The 23,383-nt window shown below is 43.9% G+C and overlaps 1 protein-coding gene across 8 annotated transcripts in view; it reads left to right on the top strand.

The window, feature by feature from the left end:
* The window catches only part of akap13 (A-kinase anchoring protein 13), a 394,804-nt gene that overhangs the window by 234,536 nt on the left and 136,885 nt on the right, over window positions 1-23,383 (top strand). For all 8 annotated transcript variants that reach the window (XM_033050598.1, XM_033050601.1, XM_033050602.1 and 5 more), the window contains one exon: window positions 17,185-17,251. In XM_033050598.1, coding sequence (XP_032906489.1) covers window positions 17,185-17,251 — 67 coding nt within the window. The remainder of the gene's footprint in view (window positions 1-17,184; window positions 17,252-23,383) is intronic.

Here is a 23,383-nt window from a genome sequence, read left to right on the forward strand (position 1 = left end):
GCCTGTTTCCGAGCTGTATCTCTAAATTATACTAAACTAAGGTCAGTGCAGACCTCAAGGATCTTATTCTGTTATAATTCCCACTAAACCATTCGAGTAAAGGAAGAAAGTGTCTTGGGACCGGCACAATATGGCGGAACAAATGTATGTCGATATTAATAATCCAAGCAATCCTCATTCCAGACATTTCATTCAGTGCCATCAAATCCTTCCACTACTTCCATCCATGGCATAATCCAGCAATCCCTTGCAACCTCTGTTGCCAGAAACCTCAACCACTCAGTGATATTACACTGTAACTTCCTTTTTTCTTGAAGCCCCTGTCGGAGTTATTAGTGAACAGCTTTATATCCACTAGATATTGGGCTGCATGTTATAGGAAAGATGTTGTCAAGCTGGAAAGGGTGCAGAGAAGATTTACAAGGAAGTTGCCAGGGCTCTAGGGGCTGTGCTATAGGGAGATGTTGAGCAGGCTGGGACTCTTTTCCTTGGAGAGCTGGAGGATGAGGGGTGATCTTATAGAGGTGTACAAAATCATGAGAGGAATAAATCGGGTAAACTAGTCGAGTCTTTTATAAATAAATCTAGTCTTTTCCCCGGAGTAAGGGAATTTAGAACCAGAGGACATAGGTTTAAGATGAGGGGGGAAATATTTAACAGGAACCTGAGGGGTAATCTTTCCACACACAGGGTTATTGGTGTATGGAACGAGCTGCCGGAGGAGATAGTCGAGGCAGGTACTATCGCAACATTTAAGAAACATTTAGACAGGCACATGGATAGAACAGGTTATGGGCCAAAAACAGGCAGGTGGGGCTAGTGTAGACGGGACATGTTGGTCGGTATGGAGAAGCTGGGCCAAAGGGCCTGTTTCCACACTGTATGACTCTTGAATTCTATCTGTTGCAGGCCAGCACCACCACCTATCTATATCTTCCGTAATCTTAAAGATTTATGTCAGGTCAACTCAGAGTTTCGATTTTCAAGAGTCAAAAGTGTTTTATTGCCATATATATCAAAGTGGAACAATGAAATTCTGACGTGCAGCAGCACAACGCGCTTATATACACAGTACTTAAAAGACCATATAATAAACATACATTAAAACAAGTTCAATAACTAAAATAAAATAATGCAGTGCAAAAATCCAAATCCAAGCCCAAAGTCCCTTGTGCAACCAAGGAAGTGCATAGTTCATAGTTTAGTTAGAGTTTGTGGTGTTCCAAAGCCAGGTGGTCATTGGGAAGAAGCTGTTCCTGGAAAGAAGAGCCTCAGCTATTCCTGATGCATATATAATCTCTCATTTCAGCGCAGAAGGAGAAGAGGAGGGAAGAGACTGCAGCCCTAAGACTTTTGCCTCCATCACAGTGAGGAGATGTTGGGTGGACTCACTGTGGTGGATGTTAATATGTGTTTATTGTTGTTTTTTATTGTATTATATTATATGTATGACTGCTTAAATTTCGTTCAGACTTCGGTCTGGATGACAATAAAAGGCTATTCTTCTATTCTATTCTATCCTGACTATGCTGTACTTGTCTGTACGGTTTTTGTACATTCTCCCTGTGACCTGCGTGGGTTTCCTCCAGGTGCTCTGGTTTCCTCCCACACTCCAAAGTCGTGCAGGTTTTTTGGATCATTGGCTTTGGTAAATGTGTAAATTGTCCCTAGTGTGTGTAGGATAGCATTTGCGTGCGGGGTTCGCTGGTCTTTGCGGACCCGGTGGGCCGAAGGGCCTGTTTCTGCGCTGTATCTCCTAATTGAACTAGACTAAACTCTCAGTATCCGATAAGCAATTTTAACCCAACTTCTCTGCTCACTGGTTCTGCTCCCCTTCAAGTGACCCAGCAACTTGCGTCTGATTTGTGTTTGTAGCATTATTAACCGCATAATGTTCACTGTGTTAAGACCTATGTTTATTGTGTATCTGTACTCTGTACCTCTATCCCCACCCACCCCCACCCCTCTCACAGATCACTGTGATTCAAGCACTTACTTCAAAGGAGCACATCCCCTCCACAGTCTTCCAACCAAATTGCTCTGCCTCTCATTTATCTATTATTAAATCTTGTTTTGGTGGAGCACTGACCTGATACACCATTTTGTTTGACCAAAACTGCTGCTGTTAAGTTGACATGCTGCACTGAAGCGTATAAAGCAGATTTCATAAAAGACTTGAATTCTACCTTGTTACAGTATAGTTTAGCTGAAGTACTTGCAAATTTATCCTTCTTACGCCTCATATTCGTTTAAGGACAAAATTAACGCTTTAATTTCCACCAGCGTTTTTGTTCCTCTGCTGTAATTGCCCTTGTAACCAAGTCTGGTGCTCTGTTCCTTGTTTAATTCCTGAGCGAGCGTTCTCCAGTGTTTACAGCATTGTGCCTTGTTACTGCTGAATAAAGTGGCTGTTACAACTGGATGCGTTTATGGGAGGGGAAAGGAAGTGGAGAGAAAGAGAGGGTTTTTATCCCAGAGAGACTGAGAGGCACAGACGCAGGAAGCAGCTATGTGGCAGTGTGCGTAAAAGCCCAGCTCATCTGAATGAGACCATTGACAGGAGCGAGCGGGCGAGCGAGCAATCATTCAGCTTGCACTGGGTCACCGTGGTGTTACTTTTAAGGGAAAAGAAAGAGGAGGAAAAAAAAGGCTGGAGCCTGCTATTTTCAGTTCAACTTGGAAATCTTTTTTTTCTCGACTCCTTTGACGATTGCTGCCTTTTAGTGCAGACAGGAGGGAGCGTGGGTCTTTCCTTGTGTTTGGTTTTGAAAAGAGGGCGTTTTATGCAGCGGTCTCAGCTGTGAAGGCTCCTTCCTGCACTTCAGCAGTAATTTGGAGAAAACCAGCAACACATACACACACACACACACACACACACACACACACACACACGTGTGAGAGATTCGAGGTGTCTCTGGTTCCTATGTCCCACAAACTGCAGTCTGGAGCCCACATTGTGGATTTTGCTTTCATTCGCATTTCAACTACAAAATGTACGAACGACACAAAAGGAGGTACAGCCTGTCTGGCATCTCCAAGCACAGCAGAGGTGTCGAAGTTGTGCTGCTCAAGGTACGTTGGATTGTATGAATAGAGGGGAAAAGACTAATAGTAATATGTGGGCGAGTCTTCCTCGGGCAATTTTTGTGTTCCTGTCGGCGGAAAACCTTTGGAATTTGTTCCAGCTGAATTTTATTCCGTTTTGGAATTGGTTTGTTTTCTGATAAATCGGATGAAAAACAAAGTAAAGCCCAAGTGACTTCATTCGCTGTATTTCTCTGCAAATAACACATGAGAGTATGGATCTATATCTCGGTGCAGAGGGCAAGAAGTCGTATATCTCTTTCATTAGTGTCGGGCTTGTAAAGACTGGTCTGAATTGTAACCAGCCAAGTCAAACAGTTATGTCTGTGCTTTCACTGGAATCTTGAACCTCCTCTGAGGGGGGGGGATCTCATTGAAACTTACCGAATAGTGAAAGGCCTGGATAGAGTGGATGTGGCGAGGATGTTTCCACTAGTGGGAGAGTCTAGGACTAGAGGCCATACTCAGAATAAAAGGATGTACCGTTATGAAGGAGATGAGGTGGGATTTATTTTGTCAGAGGGGGGTGAATCTGTGGAATTCACAGCCACAGACGGCTGGGGAGGCCAAGTCATTGGGTATTTTTAAGGCGCAGATTGACTGATTCTTGATCAGTAAGGGTATGTAGGCTATGATTGTGCCCAGCTTAGATCGCAAACGGCCAGTATATATTTTGTAGGTAGACAAAAGTGCTGGAGAAACTCAGCGGGTGCGGCAGCATCTATGGAGCGAAGGAAATAGGCAACGTTTCGTCCCGAAACGTTGCCTATTTCCTTCGCTCCATAGATGCTGCCGCACCCGCTGAGTTTCTCCAGCACTTGTCTACCTTCGATTTTCCAGCATCTGCTGTTCCTTCTTAAACAGTATATATTTTGAACTTGCTTAAAAGTTTATAAGTGATAGGAGCAAAAATAGGCTTTTCGGCCCATTAATTCCACTCCACCATTCAATCATGGCTGATCTAACTCTCTCTCTCAAACCAATTTTCCAGCCTTCTCCCCATAGCCCCTGACACCCTAGACACCTGGTCCATTGATGGGAATCCTCTCCATGGTTGTGCAGAACGTTCTTGGTCGGTGTCTCTGCAAATTGTGGGGACACTTGTGTATGTGGTTGTATGTGTACCTCTTCCATTCACAGACGTTCTCTCTACATTCATAGTTAAGACATACTGTAGCTAGTTTGCCCACTTATATAGCTCAAGCCTTCTTTGCCAAGAATAAGAGGGACATGGCATCTTTTCACTAGTACCGGTATCAGTGGCGACTGTTGATATGCACTATGATCTTGGATCCCACAAGGGCAGCTGAGTTTAAAATGTGAGTAATTTAGTTTAATTTAGAGACAGCACGGAAACAGGCCCTTCGGCCCACGGAGTCCTCACCGACCAGCAACCCCCCCCCCACCCCCACATTAGCACTATCCTACACCCTAGGGACAATTTGCAATTACACCAAGCCAATTGGCCTACAAACCTGTACATCTTTGGAGTGTGGGTGGAAGCCAAAGATCTCGGAGTAAACCCACGCAGGTCCCGGGGAGCTCGTGCAAACTCCGATCAGACAGCACCTGAATCTAACCCGGGTCTCTGGTGTTGTAAGGTAGCAACTCTACTGCTGCGCCACCGTGCCACCCTGGTTCAATATTTTGTTCAATAGTTCAATATTTCTGAAATAAAATATCAGTATCAACAGCGATATGCATGAGACAGTGTTATCATTGTAGATATGCATCATATCAGTGCAGTCCCTCAGAGAGGGGATTAGCTGGCCTAACGCATGCTGGTCTACAAGTGACCCCAGTTCCATCACTGCTAGACTCCTCACTGTCTTTATGAAGTGGGTTTCAGAGCGGGGGGGGGGGGGGGGGCAATTAAAAATGGCCAATAAATGCTGCCCTTGTCTGTCACACCTATATCCTGTGAACGGATAAATAGAAAAATCTGTCAAAGGTTTCAAAGCACGTCAAGTGCACTTAATCAGTTCGAAATTACTGTTGTCACTTAAATGCAGGAGTCATTTTACCAGCAGGAAGATTCGTGAAATGAATTGCTGTGTATTTTTTTCCGCTGGTTATGGTTGATGGAGGAGCATTGGCTGGGATCCAGCTGCTCCCATTTGAAAGCTCCCACTCTTTCACAGCAGATGGTGATTTAATTAGATCTTGAAGCCAAAGGGAAAAGGTTGTACTGCAATATGATTTCAATTTGATTTCGAAAATGTGGAAAGAAAAAAAGTAATTTGGGCCCTATTTATAGTCTTTTGAATTTTGGTGGAGAAATGGTGTACTTGCTTTAGTTTAGTTTAGACATGCAGCGTGGAAACAGGCCCTTCGGCCCAGCGAGTCCGCACTGGCCAGCAATCCCTGCACAAAGGACTTGAATGTCTGGTGTTTAGAACCAGCAGTCCTTCGAACCACTAGCATTTTGCACTGGTGACCACAGTTGAATTTCTCAGCCATTGTTTCAGCTGGAATACACACCTTCACAGAGGGCGGTAGTTGAAGAGGATTGCGGTTATGTGCACACAAAAAAATTGAGTTTGGAACAGTTGCTTTGTTTCCTTACATGATTTCTCTTTCCAAGGAGGGAACCCCTGTTGTCACCGTCGCAATTAAATAGGCTCGGCACACCTGGCCAGGTTGTCCCCTTTCCAGAAGTGACATTTTCCACAGACTTTTCAAAGCCGTGGCACCTTGTTCCAGATTGTCTTTTGTCCTTTGGTTTGACAACTGCTCAGCCCAAGACCACAGGAATTGTAGAGAGTTCGGAAAGCTGCCTAGGCCAAAGTCACCATGGCTTTGTGAAGGGGAGGTCTTGCTCGACAAATTTGCTGGAATTCTTTGAAGAAGTAAATAGCAGGACAGACAAAGGAGAGTCAGTAGATGTTGTTTACTTAGATTTTCAGAAAGCCTTTGATAAGGTGCCACAGGTGAGGCTGCCTAGGCAGATGGGAGCACATCGTATCAAAGGGCAGGTACTTTAATGGATAGCAGGTTGGCTATCCATGGCAGAATACAAAGAGTGGCAATAAAGGGGGCTTTTTCTGGTTGGCTGCCAGTGACTGGCGAAGTTCTGCAGGGGTCGGTGCTGGGTCCGCTACTCTTCATGTTGTATATTAATGATTTGGATAAGGGGATTGAAGGCTTTGTGGCCAAGTTTGTGGATGATACGAAAATAGGTGGAAGGGCAGGTAGTGTAGAGAAAGCAGGGACTCTGCAGAAGGACTTGGACGGGTTGGGAGAGTGTGCAGAGAAGTGGCAGATGGAATATAGTGTAGCAAAGTGTGGCGTCATGTATTTGGTAGTAGGAATAAAGGTGTAGATTATTTTCTAAATGGGGAGAGAGTCCAGAAATCGGAGGTGCAAAAGGACTTGGGAGTGCTGGTGCAGGATTCTCAAAACGTTAATCTGCAAGTGGAATCGGTAGTAAAGAAAGCAAACTCAATGCTAGCATTTATTTTAAGAGGGCGTTTATACAAAAACAGGGATGTCATGATGAGGCTCTATAAGGCACTGGTAAGGCCGCATTTGGAATATTGTGTGTAATTTTGGGCACCAGATCTGAGGAAGGATGTGCTGGCTCTGGAGAGGGTCCAGAGGAGGTTTACAAGAATGATCCCATAAATGAGTAGGTTGACCTATGATGAGCGTTTGTCGGCACTGGGCCTGTACTTGCTGGAGTTTAGAAGAATGAGGGGGGGACCTCATTGAAACATACAGAATAGTGAAAGGCTTGGACAGAGTGGATGTGGAGAAGATGTTTCCACTAGTGACCAGAGGTCATAGCCTCAGAATTAAAGGGCGTTCTTTAAGGAAGGAGATGAGTAGAAATTTTTTTAGTCAGAGTGTGGTGAATCTGTGTAATTCTTTTCTAGCGGCCAAGTCTGTGAATATCTTTAGGGCAGAATTAGATAGATTTTTGATTAGTGCAGATGTCAGTGGTTATGGAGACATGGTAGGAGAATGGGGTTAGGAAGGAGAGATAGATCAGCCATGATTAAATGGCGGTAGACTTGATGGGCCGAATGGACCTGCCCAGTCCATCACCCAAACCAGCCTCCCCTCTACTCATTGACTCCATCTACACCATGCTTCCTCGGGAATGAACTGCAGATGCTGGTTTATATCGAAAATAGACACAAAATGGTGGTGCAATTCAGTGGGTCAGGCAGCATCTCTGGAGAAAAAGAATAGGTGGTTCCATGAATGAGGAATTGCAACACCAATTGAATTAGCTGACTTGCTTTTTTGCAGTAAATGATGAGATCTTTCTGAGAAGATTTGATAGAGGTGTATATGATCAATCGTGTATGAGAAAAGGTATTTAGTTTATCCCCATCAGCTGATGGTTTGAGATCCGGCATTTAGAGTCCGGTTTGGAGGCAGAACAGATTTAAATGGAAAGTCAAAAGATCCAGTGGGATGCATGGGGAAATTCATTCTGGAAATATTGCCTATAAGGATGGTAAAAATCAGGTGGATAATGCGTTTAAAAGGCCGTAGCAAAAGCACCTGTGGAAGAAATGTAGCTGGGCTGATTGTCGACAGGAACAGGTATGGATTTGATGGGCTGAATAATCTCCTGTGTCATGATGATAATGATACCCTGAAATTTGGTCAACAGTAACCTGGCCTGCGGACAGTCTCTGTCCTCTGACAGAGCCTCAAGGATGGTTTTGGCTTGAAATGCAGTGGCTATTTGGTGGACTAGCAATATCTGCTATTTACCAATTAAACAGCAACACAATATATAATCAGTATATTGGCATAACAAAGAACATTTATGGGCAAAGAAAGGGTTGCATCTTTACCACGTTCTCATCAGATGTTTTCCCACAAAGCTGCAGACTGGAAGAAGGGTCTTTTCCCATTCAAAACTACTCTCGTAAAAGGTAGACAAAAATGCTGGAGAAACTCAGCGGGTGAGGCAGCATCTATGGAGCGAAGGAAATAGGCAAAGTTTAGGGCCGAAACCAAGGGAGGGCAAAGTCAAGATCCACATGATCTTGCACAATAGCCAACATGTCCCATCTACACTGGTCCCACCTGCCTGCATTTGGCCTATATCCCTCTAAATCTGTCCTATCCATGTACCTGTCTAAATGTTTCTTAAACGTTGCGATAGCACCTGCTCACACCTGTTCATATCGATTTAGTTCCATTTATCCCCTCTTACCTCAGATGCAATCCTCTCCACCTGTGCATTGGCAGTGTCGGGCTAACCCAGAGCACGTCATGAAAACAAAGTGCTTTTTATGTGTGGTAATTTTTTTAAATAGTTTCACAAATGTTGTTCAGTGAAAGCAAACCTTGCGACATGTAGCTGATATGTAACCCCAGGTTCTCAGCAATACAATTGACTCTCCTCCATAAACTGACAGAGCGTTAGACTCAGATGTGCTAGAAATACAGGCCTTGCTAGCAGTGGCCATATCACTTGAACAAGGCAGACACGATTTCAAGATTCAATTTAATTGTCACGAATTACAAGTGCTGAGTTCTCCAAATCCATATTATGGGGGGAACAGGCTGGTGATGTCCATTTTCCTCTCCACCCCATGCTTCTATGCTTGTGGGATTTCTGGCTCAACATGCCAATCTCAAGATATGAATTATGTACACATTGTGAAGTCTGTGGTGTTTATTTTGCTCTACATATCCACGGGCAAAGTGAATGCAATGTAGCAATGTTTAGGTGAAGCCTTGCACCAAAGCCAATTATGATGCCCCAAGTGTCAATTGACGGCAGATGGCACAATGGGCTAAGTGTTCGGCTGGCAACCGGAAGGTAGCCGGTTCGAATCCCGCTTGGAGTGCATACTGTCGTTGTGTCCTTGGGCAAGACACTTCACCTTTGCCTGTGTGTGAATGTGTGTGAGTGATTGGTGGTGGTCGGAGGGGCCGTAGGCGCAGATTGGCAGCCACGCTTCCGTCAGTCTGCCCCAGGGCAGCTGTGGCTACAGAAGTAGCTTACCACCACCGAGTGTGACTGAGGAGTGAATGAATAATGCGATGTAAAGCGCCTTGAGTATTAGAAAGGCGCTATATAAATCCCATCCATTATTATTATTACCAATTTTGGTAGCCTAGTGGCACAGCTGGTAGAGCCGCTGCTTCACACCATCAGAGACCTGGGTTCGATCCTGACATCGGGTGACCACGTGGGTTTCCTCTGGATGCTCCACTTTCCTCCCACATCCCAGCGACATGCAGGTTTGGTGGTCAATTGATTGCTGCAAATTTCCCCTAATGCATAGGGAGTGAATGCAAATGTGGGACTAACACAGAACAGGCGTAAACAGTTGATTGATGGTCGGCAGAATGTGTAGGAAGGGACTGCAGATGCTGGTTTATATCGAAGATAGACACAAAGTGCCAGGACGGGCAGCATCTGAGAAATGAAATAGGGGATGTTTTGGGTCAGAACCCTTCATCAGACTGAAGACCTTTCTTGAGTCTGAATAATGGATCCGATCCGAAAAGTCCTTTTCACCACAGATGCTGCCTGACCCGCTGAGTTATTCCAGCATTTTGTCTCTATGATTGATGGTCGGCATGGGCTCATTGAGTCCAAGGGCCTGTTTCTACGCTGTATATTCCAATCAATCAAGTTACGACCCTTCAACTTTGCAAACAAAACTGAACAGTGGAAGACACTGGCAGTGTGCCTGCAATCCTAGAGAGTCACGATTGAACAGCAGACTAGACTCAATGGGCCGAATGGCCTGATTCTACTGTAACTTGTGAACTTGTGAAAGGTAAAAGTGAAGATAAAATATCTGGAAGTTCACAGTGCGTTTATCTGCAACTGCAGACACCGGCTGCTCGCTACTTTAGGATTGTGCCGTACATCTGAAGGCGGAGAGAACTGCAAATTGAACATATATGTTGCCTTCAGTTAGGCATCCAGCAGAACTAGGGCTGCACGGTGGCACAGCGATAGAGTTGCTGCCTTACAGCACTTACAGCTCTCGAGACCTGGGTTCGATCCGACGATGGGTGCTATCTGTGCGGAGTTAGTACGCTCTCCCTGTGACCGCCAGGGTTTTCTCCGAGATCTTCGGTTTCCCTCCACTCTCCAAAGACATACAGGTTTGTAGGTTAATTGGCTTGGTGTAAATGTAAATTGTCCCTAGTGTGTGTAGGATAGTGTTAATGTGCGGGGTTTGCTGGGCCTGTTTCTGCACTATATCTCTAAACTAAACTAAATTGTTCAAAGAATGTTCAGTTCGGTGTCATGAGGCTTTGCTGAATCTGTTGCCAGAGATGCAGATGTTACAGGTTACATCTGTGCAAACACTGGCCAGGTACAGAGCACGGAGGATAAAGGCCACCCTGTCACTGACTGCACTTGTTTAGAAGAACATTCTCAGGCACTGATTCATTGGCTCAATGTGCCATTGGAAACATTCCTGGTTTTTATATAAACTGTTCAGACACTGGTTTTGAGTTTCGAACCAAGATTTTTCAAACTCGGCTCACTAGACTGTGTCTGTGAGGTTGTCAGATGTGTGCTTGTGACATGGTTGTCCTATTGTTTCACTAACTGAATGTTTTCAGCTGGGAGGTGGCTGTATTTCTTTAGAAGACTTGGTACAATTTTTAAGAGTGGGGACTCCTGAGAATTGCTCATTCTGGGTGCACTACAGTCCTCTATCTTAGAACTGTACTGACCATTGAAAGAAATTAGTGCAAAATTATTCATTTCATCAGGCAAATATCTCACTGTCTTTGAATTGCATATAAACATATGTCAGCAAAACAAGCCCTTGGATTCTGCTGCATACTTTCCAGAAATGTACGGGTCTGCCGATGACCCCGTGTGTGTCATGCCAGCATCAGTGCACAATGATTCAATTACACTATATTGTCACATGTACCTAGGTACAGTGAAATGCTTTGTTTTGCGTACAAGCTTGTGAAATCATGCAGCAGACCTCACCGAGACAGTACACGTGTTTCTGCGGCCGACAAAGTTACAAGAGGTTCAAAGAACAGTTTCATCTTCTGCTCGCAGCGGCGAACCAGGCCTGCCACCACACATGGACGCAGGCGGCCTCCTGCCGGGTCCCCCTTTGTTCTTGGCTGAACAGACCCCCCTACGCTCTCAACCCTCCACCTTGCTCTCCATGCTCATGGATACCTGTATGCCCAGAGGGTTATGAATCCCTGGCATTCTTTTTACCTGTAGACTTGTTCAAGCGCATCAACTTAAAAATAGCGGAGTCAGGGGATATGGGGAGAAGGCAGGAACGGGGTACTGATTGGGGATGATCAGCCATGATCACATTGAATGGTGGTGCCCCACCATTCAATATGATAATGGATCAGTCCCAGGTCTTATCTCTTCTGTACCAGTTCCCCATGGCCCTCAAATTACTCATATTTCAAAAATATACTTTGTTCTTTTTAAATACTACAAATTTTCTAGTCATATTTCAGAAATTCATCGGCCAGCATTTTCATTTTTTTTTATATTGGGGAGTGTTTTGTTGTAGCACCACTGGTATCCAGAACCAACCACTATTCGATTTCTGATTTCATCAATTCCTGAAAATAATTCTTCAATTACTGGAATATTGATAATGTTGTTGGAACTCAATGTAGGATTTTTTTTGTATTATATGTTTACTTACCTGAGTATAATATTCACCATTTGAAATATGTGAGTTTTCTCCGGTGCATGGAGTTCAATTGACTTCCTCCAAGATGTACCTCAGAGCCCAGATATTTGACCGCGATCTTTGGTTCTCAAATGTCATGTTACATTAAGTGCTGGAGAAGCTCAGCGGAAATTTATACACAACATGAAAATGGCCAGACATATTGTTTTAGCAATGTTCAGTAACTGTAAATATTACCCATGACACGATGGAGAACTCCTGTCAAAATAATGTCATGGGATCCGTTTGGGAGATACTTGCATCCTAGAATTGTGTTATCTACTTTCTGGAAATAGTCCTTAAACCCACAACCTCTGCCCACGGGCAAGGATGCTACAGACTGGGCCTGAATTGCCACATCTTTAGGTAAACACAAAAAGCTGGAGTAACTCAGCGGGACAGGCAGCATCTCTGGAGCGAAGGAATGGGTGACGTTTCGGGTCAACACCCTTCTTCAGACATCTTTAGTTATTTTAAAAGGAAGTTTGATGTTATGCCTTGTTTATTTAAACAGAAACTTGAAACAGATAATTTCTGGCACTTGAATGCATAATCCAGGCTAACAGAGGCAGTGTTGAGGAACAGTTCAATTATGCTTTTATTGTTAATTGTGCTAAGTGCTGATACCGTGAAATTCTTTTTCTTACAAACAGTCCAGTAGAGTATTGCCATACTGCTGATCCTCGATTAGCAAGCGTACAGAAATAGTCCACGGAGCCTGCACGCAAGAGGCACCATGCTTTAGCGCCATTTTCAAAGTCCGCCCTCTAGTTCTTATGAGCGGTGCCAGTTCCAGGCGAGTCCCAGGCTGGTGCGGGCCTACAGCCATCTCCTTCCTTAGACGCCACGTCCCTCTCCTCGCCCATCCATATTTGTTCCCAGGGGGAGCCTCCCACAGCCAGGCACGGTGGGCCAGATCCCCCGGTTCCCTCCCCTCTCCTACCGGCCTCGCTCCTCGCCGCCACGTCCGTCATCACCGGCTCCATCCTCCCGATCGGTCTCTGGTCTTTAGGGGACGAGCAGTGGCAGTCTCGGCACGCTCCCCGTTCCAGTTCAGTGGTCTGTTTGGTCCGGTCAGCAGGGGACTGGCTTGGTGGGTTCCCCCCCGAAGCCGCCTTCCGCTCGACCGCAGGGGACCAGCTCGGCACAGACTTGTTGATTGAAATTTAGATGCAAGGAACTGCAGATGCTCGCTAACAAAAAAAACACACATTGCTGGAGTAACAGAGCAGGTCTGGCAGCATCCCAGGACGAGATGGATAGGTGATATTTAGAATTGGAACTGTTCTTCAGACTAAACATAGTAGGGAGAGAAAGCTAGGAGAGAGGTAGGGACGAAAGGAAGCCAGGCAAGTGAGACGTAGTTGCAGGTTTGGTTTGCAGATGGGTGGACAAAGGGCAGACATGAAAAGAAGACAAAAGGTTGTGAGGTAAGGAGAAAAGAGGCTTGAAATGTGAAGCCAGAGGAAGGAATATAGGTGGAGGAGAGTAGGGGGAAAGAAAAAGAGGGATAGGATAGGACTATCTACGACTACCTTCGACTACCCTCGATTACCTACGACTAACATGCCGACCTACTACGACTAAACCTATGAGTAAACAAAGTATTGATTTTTTCCATGGCGACCTTTTTTTACTCGCCGGCATTTTTTAACATGTTGAAAACACCGCCGCGGCCTAGCTGAGGCCTCGAGTACGCGGAGACTACTCTCGAGCATGAAGGAGAGTTACGAAGACCTCCTCCAACCTTGTGTCGACCACGCTGCGAGTATGAGTCAAGGGCATACTCGCCAGAAGTCGCAGATTAGGTCGCCCTTTAGTTTTAATATGCTTCTTAACTTGTTGACGGCTTTTTACTGAATATGGAGTTAGTTATTGTCCCATAGCATGTGTCTATGGGTAATTTTGATACTACTTTGACATTGGGCTTAGTTTCCTTGGTTGTGTATTTATCCTGGTGTTATAGCACAAGTACTTTGTAATTTAATAGTAATTTAATTTACCGTAATTATTAAAACAATGCATTTTAGTTTGTGGGCAAAATGTTCCCACATCGTCATCAATGGAGTACCTTGCACAATGCATTGCAATACAGTTGGCAAATGCTGTGATCCTGGCTGGAAACTCAGATGGCCTGGGCTGACGCAGTTGCTGTGAGGTGTTGTGGTGGAAGGACTTCAGGGACTTGAACCTTGCAGCTGAAGCCTGGAAACTTGTGCTCAGATCCAGCTTCCTGCTCTGCTGAAAGGATGTGTGCGCTCATTGTCAATGCCGTTTATTTTTTTTATTCTCCCCAAGATTTTAAAGAATGATATTTCAAAGGCGCAGGAGGGGAAAATAGAAGCTCTCGGCTGCCGATCTGGATTTAAAAATAAATGTTGAGATTTGTTGGAGCTCTGATGCACAGCCGCACCCAAAGTATGAGGCCATCCATCACTATGTGGTGGTGATTGAAAGCATCTTTCAGACCCCCCTTTCACAACTTCCCAATCGTATTATTTGTAGGTCTTTTTGCTGCTGTATTTCGTTAAACATGGCAGTTATTTTATGCACAGAAATCTTCCACCATCGCCATGTGACAACAGCCAGAACCTTGGCTGCACAGTGGTACCGTGGTAGAGTTGCTGCCTTAAGGCGCCAGAGACTCAGATTCAATCCTGGCTACGGGTGCTGCCTGTGTGGAGATGTTACGTTCTCCCTGTGACCTCATGGGTTTTCTCCGGGTGCTCTGGTTTCCTCACATATTCCAAAGACATGCAGGTTTTTTAGGTTAATTGGCTTTGGTAGAGTCATAGAGTGTGGAAACAGGCCCTTCGACCCAACTTGCCCACACTGGCCAACATATCCCAGCTACACTAGTCCCACCTACCCGTGTTTGGTCCATATCCCTCCAAACCTGTCCTATCCATGTACCTGTATGTTTCTTAAATATTGAGAGCGTCCCTGCCTCAACGACGTCCTCTGGCAGCTTGTTCCATACCCCTCAGATTCCTATTAAATCTTTTCCCCTTCACCTTAAACCTATGTCATCTGTTCCTCGATTCACCTACTCTGGGCAAGAGATCTACCCGATGTATTCCTCTCGTGAGGAATTGCCCCTCGTGTGTTGGATGTGAAAGTGGGATAACACAGAACTTACGTATGGGCGATCGACGGTCAGAATGGACTTGGTGGGCCGAGTGGCCAGTTTCCACGCTGTATTTCTAAATTCTAAAAGTTGAGTGAGAAATAAATATTGGATTGGCTGCTTGTAATAAAGCTCTTGTCTGTAATACAGTCATAGAATTGTAGACGAGAAAAGTGTAGAAGTAACAGAGCATTTCTGATGTGTAACGTTTCAGATCGGGTCCCTTCTGCAGTCACTTATCCATATTCCCCAGAGATGTTGCTTGACCCGGTGAGCTATTCCCGCATTTTGCGTTGGTTTTGGTAAATCAGCATCTGCTGTTCGTTGTATCTCCATAGAATCATAGAGCTACCCCACATTCATGCTGTCCAAGATTCTTAAGTGAGCTGATCCCGCCTGCCCATGCCTCACCCATATCCCTCCAAACTTTTCCTATCTATGCACCTGAAAAGTTCCTTTGGCACTTTGGCAGCTCGTTCCATGCTCCATCTCTCTATGGGGAGAAACAATTGCCACTCTGGTCCCTTTTAAATCGTTTCCTTTTCATCTTAAACCTATGCCATTTATCCTGGGGGATGCATGTGGCTGTTCACCTTGACTATGCCCCCTCATGATTTTATATCTCTATAATGTCACCCCTCTGCCTCTTCCGCACCAGGAAGAAAAGGCCAGTCTATCCACCCTCTGCTTATAGCTCAAATACTCCAAACTCAGTAACATCCTCGGATCATTAAGAGACAAGGGTGTTTAATCGACAGGTGTGTAGGAAGGAACTACAGAAGCTGGTTTAAACCGAAGATAGACACAAAATGCTGGAGTAATCAGCGGGACAGGCAGCATCTCTGGAGAGAAGGAATGGGTGACGTTTCGGGTCGAGACCCTTCTTCAGACAGATCTCAGACATCCTCAGATCATTTTGGCACCCTTTATTAGATGTTTACTAGAGTAGTGACCATAACTGGACACAATAATGCACTATTGCTGACACTTTATATTTAGTTGAATTAAACTCTATTTGCCATTCCTCGGCCCATTGGTCCAGTTAATCAACATCCTGCTGTAATCGTGGGTGACCTCATTCATTGTCCGCTACACTACCAATTTTAATGTCATCCACAAACTTACTTACCATGCCACCTACATTGGCATCTAAACCCACTTGTTGCAGTCCTCCATGCAACATGCTGATGAATCTCTTCCACATCGTTTCTTGAAGGCATTAATCGCAAATTGTTTATAATTTAACAAAAAAGGAATTACAGAACTTGCTGAAACGATTTAGTAGCTTAAGGTATTGGCAGTATGAGTGTTCACTGCATCCTGTTTAGAACTGAATTATAGAAACTTATATCACATATAATAACCATCAATTCGTAGTCTGAAAAGCTCATGAGGTTTTCTGTGCCTTCATGAAAATAAATCTTCTAATCTGACCCGATCTAAGGTATCAGTTAGTCTAGATTCAAAGAACTATAGCTGATTCTTAACTGCCCTCTGACATAGCAGCGAAAGCCATTTATTTCAAAGGGAACTAGGGCTCGTTTGGAGAATTGCGTGACGTTCTGTTGCTCTAGGCAGGATGCGGAGGCTTTGGAAAGGGTGCAGATGATGTCTAGCAAGATGATGCCTGATTAGGGGGTATTAGCTAAACAGGGAGCTTTGGACAGACGGATTGTTTTCTCTGGAATGTTTTCTCTGGAATGCCTGAGGTTGCATGGAGACCGGATAGAAGTATAATCAAATTATGATAGGCATAGATAGGATGGACAATCAAAATCTTTTCCCAGGATGTAAAAATCAAATACTAGAGGGCGTAGGTTTAAGTTGAGAGGGACGAGGTATAAACGAGACCTGCGGGGCGACTTTTCTTACACAGAGGGTGGTGAGTGCCGGAAAGGGGCTCTTGGGGTTGGTGATTGAGACAGATACAATAGTGGCATTTAAGAGACTTTTAGATATCCACATGGATTTGCTGGGATTAGAGGGATATGGATGAAACGGGTCTTGACCTGAAATGTTGCCCATTCCTTCACTCCAGAGATGCTGCCTGTCCCGCTGAGTTACTCCAGCTTTTTGTGTCTTATCTAGAAGGATATGGAGGTTGTGCTGCTTGAGAGGAGTTGGGCTTGGCATCATGGTCGGCAAAGACATTGTGTGCCAAAGAGCCTGGTCTTGTGCTGACCTGTTCTCTGTACCAAGGCAATAAATGCACAAATTGTCAGTGGTACCCAACATCCCAAAATAGAAACATGAGAAAAACGATTCCCTCAGATAAATGTTTTGTTCTGACGTTCTGGTTTTACTTTTCAGATTAGCCGAGAGAACTGGTGTCCTACTCCCGCGCTGGTCCAAGCAAAGCAGAGTCCCGACACAGCTGGTGAGTAAACGTGGAGACACGACATCTTTCACCAAGGTGGACAATGACAAGAATAGGATGATGATTGAATTCTGAAATCTGCTTTGCTGGTGATGGATGTTGATGAACAACTGCAGTTATCCAGTGATGCAGATATAATGCAAGATGATTAAAAATCAAAGAAGTTGAAAATAAAAAATACAAACTGAAAATGCTGCCAATATTGATCAGGTCATGCTGCATCTTTGGGGAGAGACACAGAGTTAGCGTTTCCTAAAACAAGGAAATGGAGGACGAATCGATGATGGGGTTTTTTTGCGTCAGTCTTCGCAGCGGAAGACACCAGCGACATGCCAGAAATTCAAGAGAGTCAGGGGGCAGAGGTTAGTGGAGTTGCTATTAAAAAGGAGAAGGTGCTTGGGAAGCTGACAGTTCATAAGTGGAGCAGAAGGAGGCCATTCAATCCATCGAGTCTACTCCTCCATTCAATCATGGCTGATCTATCTCTTCCTCTCAACCCCATTCTCCTGCCTCATCCCCATAACCCTTGCCACCCTTGCTAATAAAGAAACAAACATCTGGACTGGAAGTTCTGATAGTGAATAAGTCACCTGGACCAGCTGGATTATAACCCAGGGTTCTGAAAGGGGTAGCTTTAGAGATTGTGGAAGCATTAATAATGATCTTTCAAAAGTCACTAGAATCAGGAGTGGTCCCAGATGACTGGAAAATTGCAAAAGTAGCACCGCTGTTCAAGAAGGTGCAAGGCAAAAGAGAGGACACTGTAGGCCCATTAGCCTGACTTCAGTGATTGGTGAGATTTTAGAGTCAATTCTGAAGAATGAGGTTTCCAAGCACATGATAAAATAGGCTGAAGTCAACGTGTGTTTGTCAAGGTGTGACCTTACCTGACAAACCTGTTGGAATTCTTTTGAGGAACTAAATAGCAAAGCCAAAGAACGGTCAGTGGATGCTGTTTACTTGGATTTTCAGAAGGCCTTTGATAAAGTGTTATATGTGAGGGTGCTAAACGAGATGAGAGCCCATGGTATTGGAGGGAAGATACTAGAACGGATAGAAGGTTGGCTGAATGGAAAAAGACAAAAAAATGAGAATGAAGACAGCCATTTCTGGTTGGTTGCCCGTGACTAGTGGTGTTCTGCAGTGGTCGGTGTTGGGTGCACTACACTACAGGTTGTATATCAATGAATTAGATGAGGGGATTGATGGTTTTGACCATGTTTAGGGATGATACAAAGATAGGTTGTTGGGACAGGTAGTGTACAGGAAACAGCGTTATTACGGTGGCTCTGATTACTCTGTACTCGCAAGAGTTTAGCAGGATAAGGGTGGAACTCATTGAAACTTTAACAAATAGTAAAATGCATGGATAGAGTGAATGAGGAGAGGATGCTTACACTAGTGGGAAAGTCTAGGACTAGAGGACACAGCCTCAGAATAAAAGGAAGTACCTTTCGAAAGGAGATGAGGAGAACTTTCTTTAGTCAAAGGACTGCAGAGGCCATCATTGGGTATTTTTAAAGCGGAGATTGACAGGTTCTTGATTAGTAAAGGTGTCACAGAGATAAGGCAGGTGAATGGGGTTGAGAGGGAAAGATAGATCAGCCATGATTGGTGGAATAGACTCGACGGACTGAATGGCCTAATTCTGCTCCTATGGTTTATGAACCTATGAAGATCCTTTGTCGGAACTGAGAAAGGAGACAAAGGAAGTTTGTTATGCTGCAGGGAGGGAGATGTTTCTCATCGGGTGAAACTGTGATTACCATGGGGATAAGCTGAAAACAAAGTTACCTGGTCAGTGAGGGGATGTGGGCAGATAGAGGGGGGGGACCATAGACAAAAGAATGTGTGAGGGTGTGTCTAGCAGGTCAGGCTGAACAGGTGTTCCACTGTCAAAGAAAAGGGGATAAAAAACAAGCTGAGGTAATATCACTGAAGGATGATGAAATCAGACAAAGAAAGCTGATGACCTGATGGTGTAGAATGTAACAGTGGCTCTCGAAGGCTGCATTGTGCCCAGATGGAAGACGAGATAGCTGTTCTTCAAGCTTGTGTTAATTAAATATTTTAAAATGTCAAGATTCCCCATCGCAAACAGTATTATTCTGTCCAATTGATCCAGTGCTGATCTTAAGGTACGTGTTGAGAAATCAAGAGTTGGTGCAGTTGTAACAACCACCATGCTGTAACTTCGAATATTTAATAAAGAGAGGTGCTAAAGGTTTGGTGTAAAAGATATTATGGATCTAGGATGAAAGCGAATGTGCTCATAAAGTTTATTTCTTGACTTCGCAAAGTATTTTAGAGTCAATTAAAAACTTTATTGAGAGCGGCCATTAACTTCTGCATACAGGAGTGTGGCAATAACTAAGCAGTTTCAGGGATAAAACACTGTTTCCTTCTGCATTTTCTCACCACCATACTTTTTAATCCCGATTTTCCCCAAAATACTTGCAGTTAAAACTCAAACTTGGAGGTATGTCGGCGGTACTACAAAATTAATTAACGGAAAAAATAATTAACAGATGAGTTCCTGAAAATATATTATCCCTTGATCTTTTTCAACTGGGCCAGGTTCTGCTGCAAATAACAGACTGTTTTTGAACATTTAAAAGAAAGTATTTTTCCTACTTCTGATGAAAATCTTCATCAATGTCTCTCACGAGGTCACCCTTTGTTCTATTAAATACAAACGCTTCCATTTTTTTGTGTCTGAAGTTATGGGTTTTTTGGCACTTTTCATGGCATGTAATTCTCTGATGTTAAAATGACTCCTTCTCATTTCTGATGGGTGTCTTATGAACGGAGTGGCATACTATGTCCGGACTAGGGTTGGAACCATTCTTCTATTTAAAAAAAAAGTTGTTTGAACTGTCCAGTTGCCACCCTATCCCTTGGGGCTATTTGTCTCACTGTGGATATGATCTCATGAATTGTTAGTTCAGAATTTCTAACTCTGCACTACTTTGAACTTATTCCAATAATTTTTTTTTAAACACTTGTTATGCTCCACATAAATTTTTTTGTGATTGCAACTTTCTTTCCGACTTGAGTCATGGAACAAAGTTGTCTATGAGGGTTTTGAAAGGCTTGACCATGGATAAGTGCTCAAGCCATTATACTTTTGGATCTATTTTGTTTCTCAGCTGTTTTCTGGATAGATAAGAAGGTAAGGAAATGAATCGAGCATAAATTGCAAACATTTTCCCCACATCTATGCATGATTACATTTATACTTAAAGATGCTGCAAGTTACTCATTTTATCATGGCTTTAGCATTCAAACACCTCCCACACCCACCCCTTTTGCACTACACCCATGCCGCACCACCACCCTGTCAATGATCATTGCTTTAAGTTTGTTGTGTCAACTTTGACTCTTATACAGATTAACTCAAATTTGAACAATGTTGGGATCAGTTGGTAGATCAGTCGAGTCATCCTAATTCAGAACTAAGTTTTAAATGTTCTGACTACAGTAGCTCCTTTGTACATTAAAAGTGAAGAATTGGGAGCATAACAGCAATTAAAGAATCGAACATGCTAGAGAGAGAGAGAGAGAGAGAGAGAGAGAGACACACACACACACACACTGCATCTGGTAGCTTTCCAGTCATTCAGTCTAACAACTGGAAATGATTTGAACAAGGCCTTGCTAGAAGTAAGATACTTATCACAGATTCACAAGTGAACTTAATCAGATAACTCAGCCATGAGTGAAATGTTGCCACATTCGTCAATTGGATATTTATTCAGTACGACATCCAGGCTCCAATTTCCCTTGTAAAACTCCATATTTTCTTTCCATTACCTAGGTCTCACTGCTGTTTTGCAGTGACAATAATTCATTTTTCATACAACAATTATAATTTCATGATAAAATCTAAATATTTCTAACGAGATTTATTTGGGTGAAAATATTGTCTGGGAGAGAGTGAAGGGTAAAGTTTAGATCAATGTACATTCATGTTGCTAATTGATTTTTGTCAGTTGTTGAAGCTGTACACATTTGTTGGTCCATCCCAGTTGTCCATGAGAGGATGAGGGTAAACCATTATGTGGAATCACTTCAGTCCCTGTGGTGAAAGTACGTTTACATGGCCATTAGGTCGATAATTCCCAGACTCTGACCCAGTGGCACTGTAATTCCAAGTTGGGTTTCCGCAGAGGGTAACTTGAAGATTGGTGATAGAATCAAAATGCTGGAGTAACTCAGCGGGTCAGGCAACATTTCTCGAGAAGAGGAATAGTGTCGTTTCAGGTCGAGACGCTTCCTCAGAGTTGTAGATTGGTGTTTGGTGTTGCTTTATTATTGTCATGTGTACAAAGTCATGGTGAAGATTCTTTTTGCGTGCAATCCAGGCAGATCAGACCACAGATGAGTGCAGGCATACCATATATGGAGTACAAAGGTAGGGCAAAAGAGAACATAAACAGAGTGCAGAATATGATGTTCCAGCGACAGAGAAAGTGCAGGTTATAAAAGCACAAGGGCCACAACGAGGGAGATTGGAAGATCTCACTTGGGAAACCTTGAGGAAATCTTGAGCTGTGTTCCCGGTGTTGGTAGATCCTGGTCTCCTGATGCATTCCAGGTGGTTCATCCTGACAGGTAAAGTTCATCTTTTGAAAGCAGGTCCTAGTCAGCCACCAACGTTTAGGATACGACTTGTTCCCCTTGACCTTGTTCCTACAAGGCAGGGGAAGGTCTTTCAAAGAATTCTATACACTTAACAAGATACACTTAACAAGAGTAACTCAGTGGACCAGGCAGCATCTCGAGAACATGATAAGTAATATTTTGGGTCGGAACCCTTCTTTAGACTTGTACAAACATGTAAAATTATAAAAGGACTGGACAAGCTAGATGCAGGAAAAATGTTCCCAATGTTGGGCGAGTCCAGAACCAGGGGCCACAGTCTTAGAATAAGGGGGAGGCCATTTAAGACTGGGGTGAGAAAAAAACGTTTTCAACCAGAGAGTTGTGAATTTGTGGAATTCCCTGCCACAGAGGGCAGTGGAGGCCAAACCACTGGATGGATTTAAGAGAGAGTTAGTTAGAGCTCTAGGGACTAGTGGAATCAAGGGATATGAGGAGAAGGCAGGAACGGGTTATTGATTGGGGATGATCAGCCATGATCACAATGAATGGCGGTGCTGGCTCGAAGGGCCGAATGGCCTCCTCCTGCACCTACTTTCTTTGTTTCTATGTTTCTATGTCTACACTCAACCACATCTACAAATGGGTCCAGGTTTGAAGGATTCAAACTTGTGACCTGTGGGGGTGGTTGGATACCAGCTAATCCCAACACTCCCATCTAACCCAGCTGAATTACAAACTCAAAGGATCTATACATCACACTTCTGCTAAAACGGAATCATTTTATCAGATGAATATACTAAGGCAACAAGCATCAGATGTAGAAAGATATCTACACAGTTCCCAGACAACAAATATTTTATAAATAAATATTCTCTTTTTATCCATGTAAAATCACACAGACTGTTACAGATTTATTTCCCTGAGGTTATTTTAAGGTTTGTGTGGTCCAAGTTTGAGGAAAAAATTCCATTCTCAAAGGATTAGAACTTTTCTGCTTTGATTGGATTGGTGCCAATATTTACAGATCATTTAAACAGAAAACACGTGGAAAGCCAGATTTATTTTCAGGACAGAGGTGTTATTCAATTATCTTAATTAGGAGCACAGTTTATAACGGCTGGCGCTACAGGTGACATCAGGAGGAGAAGCACAAGTGTTCCGTTTTGTGCGTTTTTCTTTGTTCATCTTTGAGTACCTAACTTCTCCTGGGCATGATGATCTGGGCTACATTGGTTGGCCATCTTGCCGACCAGCGATCCCCACACATTAACACTATCCTACACCCACGAGGGACAATTCTTACATTTACCAAGCCAATTAACCTACAAACCTGTACGTCTTTGGAGTGTGGGAGGAAACCGAAGGTTTCGGAGAAAACCCACGCGGGTCACGGGAGAACGTACAAACTCCGTACAGACAGCACCCGTAGTCGGGATCGAACCCGGGTCTCCAGCGCTGCATTCGCTGTAAGGCAGCAACTCTGCTGCTGTGCCACTGTGACCTACTCTTTTTCAGAAAACTGGGCTT

Source organism: Amblyraja radiata, chromosome 34 (genome assembly GCF_010909765.2).
Source record: "Amblyraja radiata isolate CabotCenter1 chromosome 34, sAmbRad1.1.pri, whole genome shotgun sequence".
In the NCBI taxonomy this organism is placed as follows: domain Eukaryota; kingdom Metazoa; phylum Chordata; class Chondrichthyes; order Rajiformes; family Rajidae; genus Amblyraja; species Amblyraja radiata.